We start from the raw sequence: 16,247 nt of genomic DNA on the forward strand, positions 1-16,247 counted from the left end.
AGGCTGCAGACCTCACGTAGTGGAACTCTGTTTATATTGTGTCATTGTCTTATATAGTGGCGAGGGGAGGAGGGTGTGTTTCATCGTTTATAACCCCCGTCTCTTCCACTGATCAAGCAGGGCACTTTCCTTATGAAAACCCAATTCTCTCAATTGGAAGCTAAAATTACATTTAATCTCCTAACAAACAATTTCAATATCAAACATTTCAATTGCATAACAATTCCATGTGACTCTGATAACTAGAATGTGTAGACTTTCCCAGGTACAGTTTATGTCGTCCTGTCATCAGTCATAATGTCTCAGATGACAACCGAACTGACATCCAAACTCATTACGTTCCAACGCATATTTCCAACTGGTTCTATTACTGAAATATGGTTCCTTTCCCCCATTTGTTTGATGTTCCCAGACTCTATATTTAACAAAGGCTATTCAACAGTCCCTCAGTAGGGTCAGAAAGAGAGGGGAAGGGAGAAAGGTATTTATTGGGGGGTCATAAACCTTACCCACAGGCCATCATGACACTAGTTATTAGGTTTGGAGATTAGAAACCTGTCTGGGCTAGCTAAAGCCAACACCATACAATTGCTTGTGTGTGTGCGTGTGCGCATTGAGAGTTAAGGTCATACATAATCAGTGAGTCAGAATCCTCTCTCTCAATTTAATTACATTAAATTCAAGGGTCTTTATTGGAAAGGAAAACGTATGTTTACATTGCCAAAGCAAGTGAAATGGAAAAGTGAAAAACAATGAAAAGTGAACAGTAAATATTACACTCAAAAGTTCCATAATAATAGAGACATTTCAGATGTCATATCATGTCTATATACAGTGTTGTAACGATGTGCAAATAGTTAAAATACAAAAGGGAAAATAAATAAACATTTATTTAACTAGGCAAGTCAGTTAAGAACAAATGCTTATTTACATTGACGGCCTACCCCGGCCAAACCCAGACAACTGTGCGCCGCCCTATAGGACTACCGATCACGGCCAGATATGATGCAGCCTGGATTCAAACCAGGTACTGCAGTGATGCATCTTGCAGTGAAATGCAGTCTTGTTAGACCACTGCGCCACTCGGGTGGTATTTACAAAGGTTTTTGTTGTTCAGAGGTTGCCCTTTTGTTGTTGCAACAGGTCACAACTCTTGCTGCTGTGATGGTACAAACATTATTTGGCACAGAAAACAGTATTAAGGGCAAGAAGGTAGAGACAACAATACATCACTGCTGTAGACCCTCCTGGGTTGGGAACAGAAGATCTATCTGCTGCTGTAGACCCTCCTGGGTTGTGAACAGAAGATCTATCTGCTGCCCTCCTGGGTTGGGAACAGAAGATCTATCTGCTGCCCTCCTGGGATGGGAACAGAAGATCTATCTGCTGCCCTCCTGGGTTGGGAACAGAAGATCTATCTGCTGCTGTCAGCCCTCCTGGGTTGGGAACAGAAGATCTATCTGCTGCTGTAGACACTCCTGGGTTGGGAACAGGAGATCTATCTGCTGCTGTAGACCCTCCTGGGTTGGGAACAGAAGATCTATCTGCTGCTGTCAGCCCTCCTGGGTTGGAAACAGGAGATCTATCTGCTGCCCTCCTGGGTTGGGAATAGAAGATCTATCTGCTGCTGTAGACCCTCCTGGGTTGGGAACAGGAGATCTATCTGCTGCCCTCCTGGGTTGGGAACAGAAGATCTATCTGCTGCTGTAGACCCTCCTGGGTTGGGAACAGAAGATCTATCTGCTGCTGTATACCCTCCTGGGTTGGGAACAGAAGGTCTATCTGCTGCTGTAGACCCTCCTGGGTTAGGAACAGAAGATATATCTGCTGCTGTAGACCCTCCTGGGTTGGGAACAGAATATCTATCTGCTGCTGTAGACCCTCCTGGGTTGGGAACAGGAGATCTATCTGCTGCTGTCAGCCCTCCTGGGTTGGGAACAGAAGATCTATCTGCTTCCCTCCTGGGTTGGGAACAGAAGATCTATCTGCTTCCCTCCTGGGTTGGGAACAGAAGATCTATCTGCTGCCCTCCTGGGTTGGGAACAGGAGATCTATCTGTTGCTGTAGACCCTCCTGGATTGGGAACAGAAGATCTATCTGCTGCTGTAGGCCCTCCTGGGTTGGGAACAGAAGGTCTATCTGCTGCTGTAGTCCCTCCTGGGTTGGGAATAGAAGATATATCTGCTGCTGTAGACCCTCCTGGGTTGGGAACAGAAGGTCTATCTGCTGCTGTAGTCCCTCCTGTGTTGGGAACAGAAGATCTATCTGCTGCTGTAGACCCTCCTGGGTTGGGAACAGAATATCTATCTGCTGCTGTAGACCCTCCTGGGTTGGGAACAGAATATCTATCTGCTGCCTTCCTGGGTTGGGAACAGAAGATCTATCTGCTGCTGTAGGCCCTCCTGGGTTGGGAACAGAAGATATACCTGCTGCTGTAGACCCTCCTGGGTTGGGAACAGAATATCTATCTGCTGCTGTCAGCCCTCCTGGGTTGGGAACAGAATATCTATCTGCTGCTGTAGACCCTCCTGGGTTGGGAACAGAAGATCTATCTGCTGCTGTAGGCCCTCCTGGGTTGGGAACAGAAGATCTATCTGCTGCTGTAGACCCTCCTGGGTTGGGAACAGAATATCTATCTACTGCCTTCCTGGGTTGGGAACAGAAGATCTATCTGCTACTGTAGGCCCTCCTGGGTTGGGAACAAAAGATATACCTGCTGCTGTAGACCCTCCTGGGTTGGGAACAGAATATATATCTGCTGCTGTCAGCCCTCCTGGGTTGGGAACAGAATATCTATCTGCTGCTGTCAGCCCTCCTGGTTTGGGAACAGAATATATATCTGCTGCTGTAGACCCTCCTGGGTTGGGAACAGAATATCTATCTGCTGCTGTAGACCCTCCTGGGTTGGGAGCAGAAGATCTATCTGCTGCTGTAGACCCTCCTGGGTTGGGAACAGAAGATCTATCTGCTGCTGTCAGCCCTCCTGGGTTGGGAACAGAAGATCTATCTGCTGCCCTCCTGGGTTGGGAACAGAAGATCTATATGCTGCTGTAGACCCACCTGGGTTGGGAACAGAAGATCTATCTGCTGCTGTAGACCCCCCTGGGTTGGGAACAGGAGATCTATCTGCTGCTGTAGACCCTCCTGGGTTGGGAACAGAAGATCTATCTGCTGCTGTCAGCCCTCCTGGGTTGGGAACAGAAGATCTATCTGCTGCCCTCCTGGGTTGGGAACAGAAGATCTATATGCTGCTGTAGACCCACCTGGGTTGGGAACAGAAGATCTATCTGCTGCTGTAGACCCCCCTGGGTTGGGAACAGGAGATCTATCTGCTGCTGTAGACCCTCCTGGTTGGGAACAGGAGATCTATCTGCTGCTGTAGACCCTCCTGGGTTGGGAACAGAAGATCTATCTGCTGCCCTCCTGGGTTGGGAACAGAAGATCTATCTGCTTCACTCCTGGGTTGGGAACAGAAGATCTATCTGCTTCCCTCCTGGGTTGGGAACAGAAGATCTATCTGCTGCCCTCCTGGGTTGGGAACAGGAGATCTATCTGTTGCTGTAGACCCTCCTGGATTGGGAACAGAAGATCTATCTGCTGCTGTAGACCCTCCTGGGTTGGGAACAGAAGGTCTATCTGCTGCTGTAGACCCTCCTGGGTTGGGAACAGAAGATATATCTGCTGCTGTAGACCCTCCTGGGTTGGGAACAGAAGGTCTATCTGCTGCTGTAGTCCCTCCTGGGTTGGGAACAGAAGATCTATCTGCTGCTGTAGACCCTCCTGGGTTGGGAACAGAAGATATATCTGCTGCTGTAGACCCTCCTGGGTTGGGAACAGAAGATCTATCTGCTGCTGTAGACCCTCCTGGGTTGGGAACAGAAGATCTATCTGCTGCTGTAGGCCCTCCTGGGTTGGGAACAGAAGATCTATCTGCTGCTGTAGACCCTCCTGGGTTGGGAACAGAATATCTATCTACTGCCTTCCTGGGTTGGGAACAGAAGATCTATCTGCTACTGTAGGCCCTCCTGGGTTGGGAACAAAAGATATACCTGCTGCTGTAGACCCTCCTGGGTTGGGAACAGAATATCTATCTGCTGCTGTCAGCCCTCCTGGGTTGGGAACAGAATATCTATCTGCTGCTGTCAGCCCTCCTGGGTTGGGAACAGAATATCTATCTGCTGCTGTAGACCCTCCTGGGTTGGGAACAGAAGATCTATCTGCTGCTGTAGGCCCTCCTTGGTTGGGAACAGAATATCTATCTGCTGCTGTAGACCCTCCTGGGTTGGGAACAGAATATCTATCTGCTGCTGTAGACCCTCCTGGGTTGGGAGCAGAAGATCTATCTGCTGCTGTAGACCCTCCTGGGTTGGGAACAGAAGATCTATCTGCTGCTGTCAGCCCTCCTGGGTTGGGAACAGAAGATCTATCTGCTGCCCTCCTGGGTTGGGAACAGAAGATCTATCTGCTGCTGTAGACCCTCCTGGGTTGGGAACAGAAGATCTATCTGCTGCTGTAGACTCCCCTGGGTTGGGAACAGGAGATCTATCTGCTGCTGTAGACCCTCCTGGGTTGGGAACAGGAGATCTATCTGCTGCTGTAGACCCTCCTGGTTTGGGAACAGAAGATCTATCTGCTGCCCTCCTGGGTTGGGAACAGAAGATCTATCTGCCTCCCTCCTGGGTTGGGAACAGAAGATCTATCTGCTGCCCTCCTGGGTTGGGAACAGAAGATCTATATGCTGCTGTAGACCCACCTGGGTTGGGAACAGAAGATCTATCTGCTGCTGTAGACCCCCTGGGTTGGGAACAGGAGATCTATCTGCTGCTGTAGACCCTCCTGGGTTGGGAACAGGAGATCTATCTGCTGCTGTAGACCCTCTTGGGTTGGGAACAGAAGATCTATCTGCTGCCCTCCTGGGTTGGGAACAGAAGATCTATCTGCTTCCCTCCTGGGTTGGGAACAGAAGATCTATCTGCTTCCCTCCTGGGTTGGGAACAGAAGATCTATCTGCTGCCCTCCTGGGTTGGGAACAGGAGATCTATCTGTTGCTGTAGACCCTCCTGGATTGGGAACAGAAGATCTATCTGCTGCTGTAGACCCTCCTGGGTTGGGAACAGAAGGTCTATCTGCTGCTGTAGTCCCTCCTGGGTTGGGAACAGAAGATCTATCTGCTGCTGTAGTCCCTCCTGGGTTGGGAACAGAAGATATATCTGCTGCTGTAGACCCTCCTGGGTTGGGAACAGAAGATCTATCTGCTGCTGTAGACCCTCCTGGGTTGGGAACAGAAGATCTATCTGCTGCTGTAGGCCCTCCTGGGTTGGGAACAGAAGATCTATCTGCTGCTGTAGACCCTCCTGGGTTGGGAACAGAATATCTATCTACTGCCTTCCTGGGTTGGGAACAGAAGATATATCTGCTACTGTAGGCCCTCCTGGGTTGGGAACAAAAGATATACCTGCTGCTGTAGACCCTCCTGGGTTGGGAACAGAATATCTATCTGCTGCTGTCAGCCCTCCTGGGTTGGGAACAGAATATCTATCTGCTGCTGTCAGCCCTCCTGGGTTGGGAACAGAATATCTATCTGCTGCTGTAGACCCTCCTGGGTTGGGAACAGAAGATCTATCTACTGCTGTAGGCCCTCCTTGGTTGGGAACAGAATATCTATCTGCTGCTGTAGACCCTCCTGGGTTGGGAACAGAATATCTATCTGCTGCTGTAGACCCTCCTGGGTTGGGAGCAGAAGATCTATCTGCTGCTGTAGACCCTCCTGGGTTGGGAACAGAAGATCTATCTGCTGCTGTCAGCCCTCCTGGGTTGGGAACAGAAGATCTATCTGCTGCCCTCCTGGGTTGGGAACAGAAGATCTATCTGCTGCTGTAGACCCTCCTGGGTTGGGAACAGAAGATCTATCTGCTGCTGTAGACTCCCCTGGGTTGGGAACAGGAGATCTATCTGCTGCTGTAGACCCTCCTGGGTTGGGAACAGGAGATCTATCTGCTGCTGTAGACCCTCCTGGTTTGGGAACAGAAGATCTATCTGCTGCCCTCCTGGGTTGGGAACAGAAGATCTATCTGCCTCCCTCCTGGGTTGGGAACAGAAGATCTATCTGCTGCCCTCCTGGGTTGGGAACAGAAGATCTATATGCTGCTGTAGACCCACCTGGGTTGGGAACAGAAGATCTATCTGCTGCTGTAGACCCCCTGGGTTGGGAACAGGAGATCTATCTGCTGCTGTAGACCCTCCTGGGTTGGGAACAGGAGATCTATCTGCTGCTGTAGACCCTCTTGGGTTGGGAACAGAAGATCTATCTGCTGCCCTCCTGGGTTGGGAACAGAAGATCTATCTGCTTCCCTCCTGGGTTGGGAACAGAAGATCTATCTGCTTCCCTCCTGGGTTGGGAACAGAAGATCTATCTGCTGCCCTCCTGGGTTGGGAACAGGAGATCTATCTGTTGCTGTAGACCCTCCTGGATTGGGAACAGAAGATCTATCTGCTGCTGTAGACCCTCCTGGGTTGGGAACAGAAGGTCTATCTGCTGCTGTAGTCCCTCCTGGGTTGGGAACAGAAGATATATCTGCTGCTGTAGACCCTCCTGGGTTGGGAACAGAAGGTCTATCTGCTGCTGTAGTCCCTCCTGGGTTGGGAACAGAAGATCTATCTGCTGCTGTAGTCCCTCCTGGGTTGGGAACAGAAGATATATCTGCTGCTGTAGACCCTCCTGGGTTGGGAACAGAAGATCTATCTGCTGCTGTAGACCCTCCTGGGTTGGGAACAGAAGATCTATCTGCTGCTGTAGGCCCTCCTGGGTTGGGAACAGAAGATCTATCTGCTGCTGTAGACCCTCCTGGGTTGGGAACAGAATATCTATCTACTGCCTTCCTGGGTTGGGAACAGAAGATATATCTGCTACTGTAGGCCCTCCTGGGTTGGGAACAAAAGATATACCTGCTGCTGTAGACCCTCCTGGGTTGGGAACAGAATATCTATCTGCTGCTGTCAGCCCTCCTGGGTTGGGAACAGAATATCTATCTGCTGCTGTCAGCCCTCCTGGGTTGGGAACAGAATATCTATCTGCTGCTGTAGACCCTCCTGGGTTGGGAACAGAAGATCTATCTGCTGCTGTAGGCCCTCCTTGGTTGGGAACAGAAGATCTATCTGCTGCTGTAGACCCTCCTGGGTTGGGAACAGAATATCTATCTGCTGCTGTAGACCCTCCTGGGTTGGGAGCAGAAGATCTATCTGCTGCTGTAGACCCTCCTGGGTTGGGAACAGAAGATCTATCTGCTGCTGTCAGCCCTCCTGGGTTGGGAACAGAAGATCTATCTGCTGCCCTCCTGGGTTGGGAACAGAAGATCTATCTGCTGCTGTAGACCCTCCTGGGTTGGGAACAGAAGATATATCTGCTGCTGTAGACTCCCCTGGGTTGGGAACAGGAGATCTATCTGCTGCTGTAGACCCTCCTGGGTTGGGAACAGGAGATCTATCTGCTGCTGTAGACCCTCCTGGTTTGGGAACAGAAGATCTATCTGCTGCCCTCCTGGGTTGGGAACAGAAGATCTATCTGCCTCCCTCCTGGGTTGGGAACAGAAGATCTATCTGCTTCCCTCCTGGGTTGGGAACAGAAGATCTATCTGCTGCCCTCCTGGGTTGGGAACAGGAGATCTATCTGTTGCTGTAGACCCTCCTGGATTGGGAACAGAAGATCTATCTGCTGCTGTAGGCCCTCCTGGGTTGGGAACAGAAGGTCTATCTGCTGCTGTAGTCCCTCCTGGGTTGGGAACAGAATATATATCTGCTGCTGTAGACCCTCCTGGGTTGGGAGCAGAAGATCTATCTGCTGCTGTAGACCCTCCTGGGTTGGGAACAGAAGATCTATCTGCTGCTGTCAGCCCTCCTGGGTTGGGAACAGAAGATCTATCTGCTGCCCTCCTGGGTTGGGAACAGAAGATCTATCTGCTGCTGTAGACCCTCCTGGGTTGGGAACAGAAGATATATCTGCTGCTGTAGACTCCCCTGGGTTGGGAACAGGAGATCTATCTGCTGCTGTAGACCCTCCTGGGTTGGGAACAGGAGATCTGTCTGCTGCTGTAGACCCTCCTGGGTTGGGAACAGAAGATCTATCTGCTGCCCTCCTGGGTTGGGAACAGAAGATCTATCTGCTTCCCTCCTGGGTTGGGAACAGAATATATATCTGTTTCCCTCCTGGGTTGGGAACAGAAGATCTATCTGGTGCCCTCCTGGGATGGGAACAGGAGATCTATCTGTTGCTGTAGACCCTCCTGGGTTGGGAACAGAAGGTCTATCTGCTGCTGTAGTCCCTCCTGGGTTGGGAACAGAAGATATATCTGCTGCTGTAGACCCTCCTGGGTTGGGAACAGAAGATCTATCTGCTGCTGTAGGCCCTCCTGGGTTGGGAACAGAAGATCTATCTGCTGCTGTAGACCCTCCTGGGTTGGGAACAGAAGATATATCTGCTGCTGTAGACCCTCCTGGGTTGGGAACAGAAGATCTATCTGCTGCTGTATACGCTCCTGGGTTGGGAACAGAAGATCTATCTGCTGCTGTAGACCCTCCTGGGTTGGGAACAGGAGATCTATCTGCTGCTGTAGACCCTCCTGGGTTGGGAACAGAATATCTATCTGCTGCTGTAGACCCTCCTGGGTTGGGAACAGAATATCTATCTGCTGCCTTCCTGGGTTGGGAACAGAAGATCTATCTGCTGCTGTAGGCCCTCCTGGGTTGGGAACAGAAGATATACCTGCTGCTGTAGACCCTCCTGGGTTGGGAACAGAATATCTATCTGCTGCTGTCAGCCCTCCTGGGTTGGGAACAGAATATCTATCTGCTGCTGTCAGCCCTCCTGGGTTGGGAACAGAATATCTATCTGCTGCTGTAGACCCTCCTGGGTTGGGAACAGAAGATCTATCTGCTGCCCTCCTGGGTTGGGAACAGAAGATCTATCTGCTGCTGTAGACCCTCCTGGGTTGGGAACAGGAGACCTATCTGCTGCTGTAGACCCTCCTGGGTTGGGAACAGAAGATCTATCTGCTGCTGTAGACCCCCCTGGGTTGGGAACAGGAGATCTATCTGCTGCTGTAGACCCTCCTGGGTTGGGAACAGGAGATCTATCTGCTGCTGTAGACCCTCCTGGGTTGGGAACAGAAGATCTATCTGCTGCCCTCCTGGGTTGGGAACAGAAGATCTGTCTGCTGCTGTAGACCCTCCTGGGTTGGGAACAGGAGACCTATCTGCTGCTGTAGACCCTCCTGGGTTGGGAACAGAAGATCTATCTGCTGCTGTAGACCCCCCTGGGTTGGGAACAGAAGATCTATCTGCTGCTGTAGACCCTCCTGGGTTGGGAACAGAAGATCTATCTGCTGCTGTAGACCCTCCTGGGTTGGGAACAGGAGATCTACCTGCTGCTGTAGACCCTCCTGGGTTGGGAACAGGAGATCTATCTGCTGCTGTAGACCCTCCTGGGTTGGGAACAGGAGATCTATCTGTTGCTGTAGACCCTCCTGGGTTGGGAACAAGAGATCTATCTGCTGCTGTCAGCCCTCCTGGGTTGGGAACAGAAGGTCTATCTGCTGCTTTAGACCCTCCTGGGTTGGGAACACGAGATCTATCTGTTGCTGTAGACCCTCCTGGGTTGGGAACAGGAGATCTATCTGCTGCTGTCAGCCCTCCTGGGTTGGGAACAGAAGGTCTATCTGCTGCTGTAGACCCTCCTGGGTTGGGAACAGAAGATCTATCTGCTGCTGTAGGCCCTCCTGGGTTGGGAACAGAAGATCTATCTGCTGCTGTAGACCCTCCTGGGTTGGGAACAGAATATCTATCTGCTGCTGTAGACCCTCCTGGGTTGGGAGCAGAAGATCTATCTGCTGCTGTAGACCCTCCTTTGTTGGGAACAGAATATCTATCTGCTGCTGTCAGCCCTCCTGGGTTGGGAACAGAAGATCTATCTGCTGCCCTCCTGGGTTGGGAACAGAAGATCTATCTGCTGCTGTAGTCCCTCCTGGGTTGGGAACAGAAGATCTATCTGCTGCTGTAGACCCCCCTGGGTTGGGAACAGGAGATCTATCTGCTGCTGTAGACCCTCCTGGGTTGGGAACAGGAGATCTATCTGCTGCTGTAGACCCTCCTGGGTTGGGAACAGGAGATCTATCTGTTGCTGTAGACCCTCCTGGGTTGGGAACAAGAGATCTATCTGCTGCTGTCAGCCCTCCTGGTTTGGGAACAGAAGGTCTATCTGCTGCTTTAGACCCTACTGGGTTGGGAACAGGAGATCTATCTGCTGCTGTAGACCCTCCTGGGTTGGGAACAGAATATCTATCTGCTGCTGTAGACCCTCCTGGGTTGGGAACTGAAGCACCAGAACATCAACAGTAGACATTTGACTTCAGATTCTAGTATCAAATCAAATGTATTTATAAAGCCCTTCTTGCATCAGCTGATATCTCAAAGTGCTGTACAGAAACCCAGCCTAAAACCCCAAACAGCAAGCAATGCAGGTGTAGAAGCACGTAGTAGGGTGAGGCCGGGTGCTGCAGACTGTTCTAGTGCCCTCGCCAATTCATTGACATATATGTTGAAGAGGGTGGGGCTTAAGCTGCATCCCTATAACACCCCACGGCCCTGTGGAAAGAAATGTGTGTTTCTTGCCAATTTTAACCACACACTTGTTGTTTATATACATGGTTTTATAATGCCGTATGTTTTTCCCCCCAACACCACTGTCCATCAATTTGTATAGCAGACCTTCACACCAAATTGAGTCGAAAGCTTTTTTTAAATCAACAAAGCATGAAAAGACTTTGCCTTCGTTTTGGTTTGTTTGTTAGTCAATTAGGGTGTACAGGGTGAATACGTGGTCTGTCGTTTACAGTAATTTGGTGAAAAGCCAATTTGACATTTGCTCATTACATTGTTTTCACTGAGGAAATGTACAATAAAATGTAAAGGATGTTCCCAACATTGCTTTCTCTGTATCTCTCTCTCTGTATCTCTCTCTCTCTCCTGATCATTCACTTCCTACACATCTCTCTTTTACTGCTGTCCTAACATTACTGGTGTGTGTCTGTCTGTGTCTGTAGGTGGTGGAGACCCGCTGTAAGAAGGTGTGTACATCTAAGTCAGACCTCCGCTCTAATGACTTCAGCATCGTGGGATCTCTCCCCAGAGACTTTGAGCTTTCTAACTTTGACTGCTACGGCAAGCCCATTGAGGTTACCGGGGCAACCGGCAAATCCCAGGCCAAGAACAACAAGAAGGCCCCGCCCCCTAAACCTGTCATCCCCGCTGCAGCCAAACGCATCGACCTGTACGCACGCGCTCTGTTCCCCTTCAGTTTCCTCTTCTTCAACGTCATATACTGGTCTGTCTACTTGTAGGGAGGGAGGGAGAGAGGGAGGGAGGGAGGGAGGGAGGGAGGGAGGGAGGGAGGGAGGGAGGGAGGGAGGAGGGATATACTGGTCTGTCTACTTGTAGGGAGGGAGGGAGGGAGGGAGGAGGGATATACTGGTCTGTCTACTTGTAGGGAGGGAGGGAGAGAGGAGGGAGGGAGGGAGGGAGGGAGGAGGGAGGGAGGAGGGATATACTGGTCTGTCTACTTGTAGGGAGGGAGGGAGGGAGGGAGGAGGGATATACTGGTCTGTCTACTTGTAGGGAGGGAGGGAGAGAGGGAGGGAGGGAGGGAGGGAGGGAGGGAGGGAGGAGGGATATACTGGTCTGTCTACTTGTAGGGAGGGAGGGAGGGAGGGAGGAGGGATATACTGGTCTGTCTACTTGTAGGGAGGGAGGGAGAGAGGAGGGAGGGAGGGAGGGAGGGAGGGAGGGAGAGAGGGAGGGAGGGAGAGAGGAGGGAGGAGGGATATACTGGTCTGTCTACTTGTAGGGAGGGAGGGAGGGAGGGAGGGAGGGTATACTGGTCTGTCTACTTATAGGGAGGGAGGGAGGGAGGGAGGGAGGGTATACTGGTCTGTCTACTTGTAGGGAGGAAGGAGAGAGGAGGGTGAGAGGGAAGGTGTGTGTGTGTGTGTGTGTGTGTGTGTTAATATCTGAGAATGTCAGTTGGTATTCCCATCTTTTATAATAACATCATTTACTACTTTATCTTGACCTGTAATCCCTGACCTGTAATCCCTGACCCCTGACCCCTTGCCCATGAACCCCAATCCTACATTTAAGAGGTTAGTTTCCCAGACTCAGATAAGGCCCAGTGCTGGACTACTCTCTCTCAATAGATATAGTCCATTGGACTTAATCCAAGCAAAGCCTTCATCTGTGTCCAGGGAACTACCCCAACATGTAGAAGTGATCTTAGATTAGAACTCATTCTATATGGCTTGGCTTCCTCTATGTACTAACCAACCAGAGACAGGCAGACAGGCGGACACGAAGACAGGCGGACACGCGGACAGGTGGATAGGCGGACAGGCAGACACGCAGACAGGCGGAAACGCAGACTGACAGACATTCATCCTATATGGCTTAGCTTCCTCTATGTACTAACCGCATGTTTATATAGCAGACTACAGGCAGGCAGACAGACAGACAGGCAGGGAGGCAGACAGGCAGACAGACAGACAGGCAGACAGACAGGCAGACAGACAGACAGACAGACAGACAGACAGACAGACAGACAGACAGACAGTCAGACAGTCAGACAGACAGGCAGACAGACAGGCAGACAGACAGACAGGCAGGCAGACAGAGAAACACAGACAGGCCTCCAGAGTGGCGCAGTAGTCTAAGGCTGTGCCACTAGAGATTCTGGGTTGAAGTCCAGTCTCTGTTGCAGCTGGCTGCGACCGGGAGACCCATGGGGCGGCGTACAATTGGCCCAGCGTCGTCTGGGTTAGGGGAGGGTTTGGCCGGCAGTGGTGTTCTTGTTCCATCGCGCTCTAGCGACTCCTGGGCGCAGTGCACGCTGAAACGGTCGCCATGTGTACAGTGTTTCCTCTGACACATTGGTGTGGCTGGCTTCCGGGTTAAGTGGGCATTGTGTCAAGAAGCAGTGCGGCTTGGTTGGGTTGTGTTTCGGGGGACACACAGCTCTCAACCTTCGCCTCTCCCAAGAGGGCGATTGCAGTGATGAGACAAGACTGTAACTACCAATTGGACACCACGAAATTGGGGAGAAAAAGGGGTAAAAAATATATATATTTTAAAAGAGAGGCAGGCAGATAGATGGGGCAGGCAGGTAGACATTCATCATGTATGGCTTGGCTTCCTCTATGTATTAACCGCATGTTTCTATAGCAGACCACAGACAGACAGACGGACGGGCAGGCAGACAGACGGAGGGGCAGGCAGACAGAGACAGACAGACAGATTCTCCTTGGACCTCTCTCATCAACGAGCTGTTTTTTGAGATACTGAATTTGGAACGCTTGGCACATAGTTTTGCCCATTCTAACATTCAGTCGAACAGTAACTGAATGCCTCGATGCCTGCTTTATATAGCAAGCCACAGCCACGCTACTCACTGTCTGTCATCCATTTTTGTGAAATGGGGGGTGGACCCAATAAACTGGCCGGTGAGTGTTTTTCATCTATACATGAATATAATGGTGTATATATAGCATGTTAACATAGGGATATATATAATCTATACAACAGTATATATAGCATGTTAACATGGAAATATATATAATCTATACAACAGTGTATATATAGCATGTTAACATTGGCATATATACAGTATCATCTATACATGATGTGGCAGACCAGGGGGTTGGGTCAAAACGTTTACACAGATCAGACACGGACAGAGAAGGATTAGCTCAGTTTCAAAGGTGTTTATTAAAATAATAGTTCAAAAAGAAAAGAATAGGTCTTCCAAGAGACCCTCTCCGGGATACCGTATCCTGTGGGGATCAAAAATTGAACTCACTCCTGTTACCTCTGTAACCGTCCCCAACTATACAGGAGTCCTTTCTTCCCCCACTCTCTTCCTGTGTGCTGCCCTTCTGGCAGCTTTACGGGACTTGTACAGCTGGTGAACAATCAGCCATTGATTACTCACCAACTCCCAATCAGCCCCAATTAGTCCTGGGCGGAGAGCCCGTCGAGATCTGGCACGTCAAGCAGATGGAGCCATCGCCTTGTGATGTACACTCTGTCTGTCAGCAGGCCTCGACGAGTCTCCCCCTGGTGGCTGACCTGCTGTACGCCACACACCCCCACCTTAGCTCTGTCGGGGAGGGGGCTGTCGTCAGTGCGACGTATGTCTCCCTTCTCAATAGGGCATCTGCGTTTCCATGCTTCGCCCCTGACCTGTGCACAACAGAAAAAGAAAAGCGTTGAAGGGACAAGAAACACCTGGTGACCCAATCGTTTGTGTCCCTTCCCCTGGCCAGACCAGGGGAGCATGGTCAGTGACCAGGGTGAAGTGGATACCTAACAGCGCTTTCTTCAGGCGCCTGAACGCTGCTTCTGTCTCGTCCGTCCATTTCACTGTTTTCAGGAGGCGGGCCCTGGTTAGATCGGTGAGGGGGGAAGCTATAGCCGCAAAGTTGGGGATAATCCGGCTATAGTATCCTTCCAGTCCCAAGAAGGATTTGACCTGTGTCTTGGTGCATGGAACGGGCCAGTCATGTACCGCATGAACCTTCCTCTCCTGGGGCTTGACGTTCCCCCGTCCGATCAAATAACCCAGGTACTCCACCTCCTCGAACACTAGTTTGCATTTTTTGGGATTCACTGTCAACCCAGCTTGCCTGAGCGCGTCCAGCACCGCCTGGAGGTGCATCAGGTGCTCTTCCCAACCTTGGCTGTGGATGATGATATCATCCAAATAGGCCGCTGCGTACTGCTAGTGGGGTCGAAGTACTTTGTCCATCAGGCGCTGGAATGTGGGTGGGGCTCCGTGGAGACCGAACGGGAGCACCCGGTACTGATATAGTCTGTCTGTTGTCTAAAACGTCATCTTATCTCGGGAGGAGGCTGTCAACGGTACCTGCCAATAACCTTTGGTCAGGTCAAGTGTGCTGATGTACCGGGCATTTCCCAATCGGTCGATGAGTTCGTCCACCCTCGGCATGGGGTAGGCGTCGAACAAGCTGATGTCGTTCACAGCCCGGAAATCATTACAGAAGCGCAGGCTCCTGTCCGGTTTGGCCACCAACACGATTGGGCTGCACCATGCACTGTGGGACTCTTCAACGACCCCCATCCTCAGCATAGCCTCCACCTCCTGTGTCACGGCCTTCCTTCGGGCCTCCGGAATCCGATATGGCCTCTTTCGTACCGTTTCCCCAGGCCGGGTACGGATGTAGTGTTCAATGAGGGTCGTGCGGCCCGGCTTCTCGGAGAACACCGCCGTGTTCCGATCGACGAGCTCCCTGAGCTCTTGCTTCTGGGACAGGTCGAGGTCCTCATTGCTCGGGACCACCACTGGTACCGTTGGCGTCCTGGGTCCCGACCATAACACGGCCAAGGCTGCCCTCTTGTGCCATTTCTTCAACAGGTTCACGTGATAAATATGTTGGGGTTTCCGTCGCTGCAGTACGCGGTAATTGACAGGTCCCAGCTCCTCGATCACCTCGTATGGCCTGTGCCATGTTGCCAGGAACTTACTTTCAGCCGTGGGGCTCAAGACCAACACCCTGTCTCCCACCTGGAATTCTCGGGGCTGGGCTCCCCGATTGTAGGCTTGGGCAAATTGGGCCTTCTCCATATGTTCCCTCACGACTGGCCATATGGCTGTCATCCCCCCTCATCATCTCCACGTGCTCTACCACGCTGCGTAATAGGGTCGGTTGGGCTTCCCACACCTCCTTGGCGAGGTCCAGTAGGTCTGCTTGGCCTCCTCCCGTAGAGGAGTTCAAACGGGGAAAACCCAGTGGAGGACTGGGGTACCTCTCGGATTGAGAACATTAGGTGGGGTAGTAGCTGGTCCCAGTTCTTCCCGTCCTGCTCAATGACCTTCCGAAGCATTTGTTTGAGTGTTTTATTGCAGCGCTCGACGAGGCCATCCGTCTGCGGGCGAAAGACGGAGGTCCGGATCTGCTTGATCTGCAGGAGGGCACACAACTCTTTTATTAGGCGGGACATAAACTCAGTACCTTGGTCTGTCAGGATCTTGTTTGGGATGCCCACCCGGCTAAAGAGGTGGAACAGCTCCCGGGTGATTCCTTTGGATACCGCCGCCCGTAGGGGAATGGCCTCGGGATACCGGGTGGTATAGTCCACTATTACCAGGATGTACTGGTGTCCTCGTGCTGTTTTTACCAGGGGTCCCACTA

The 16,247-nt window shown here is 51.3% G+C and overlaps 1 protein-coding gene across 1 annotated transcript in view; it reads left to right on the forward strand.

Annotated features, from left to right (window-relative positions):
* Window positions 1-11,390, forward strand: part of LOC115184066 (glycine receptor subunit beta) — a 61,040-nt gene extending 49,650 nt beyond the window's left edge. Inside the window, exon 11 of the mRNA XM_029745064.1 lies at window positions 11,094-11,390. Within this exon, the coding sequence (XP_029600924.1) occupies window positions 11,094-11,390 (297 nt within the window). The remainder of the gene's footprint in view (window positions 1-11,093) is intronic.
* The last annotated feature ends 4,857 nt before the right edge of the window (window positions 11,391-16,247 follow it).

This window comes from Salmo trutta, unplaced genomic scaffold, assembly GCF_901001165.1.
Source record: "Salmo trutta unplaced genomic scaffold, fSalTru1.1, whole genome shotgun sequence".
NCBI lineage: Eukaryota > Metazoa > Chordata > Actinopteri > Salmoniformes > Salmonidae > Salmo > Salmo trutta.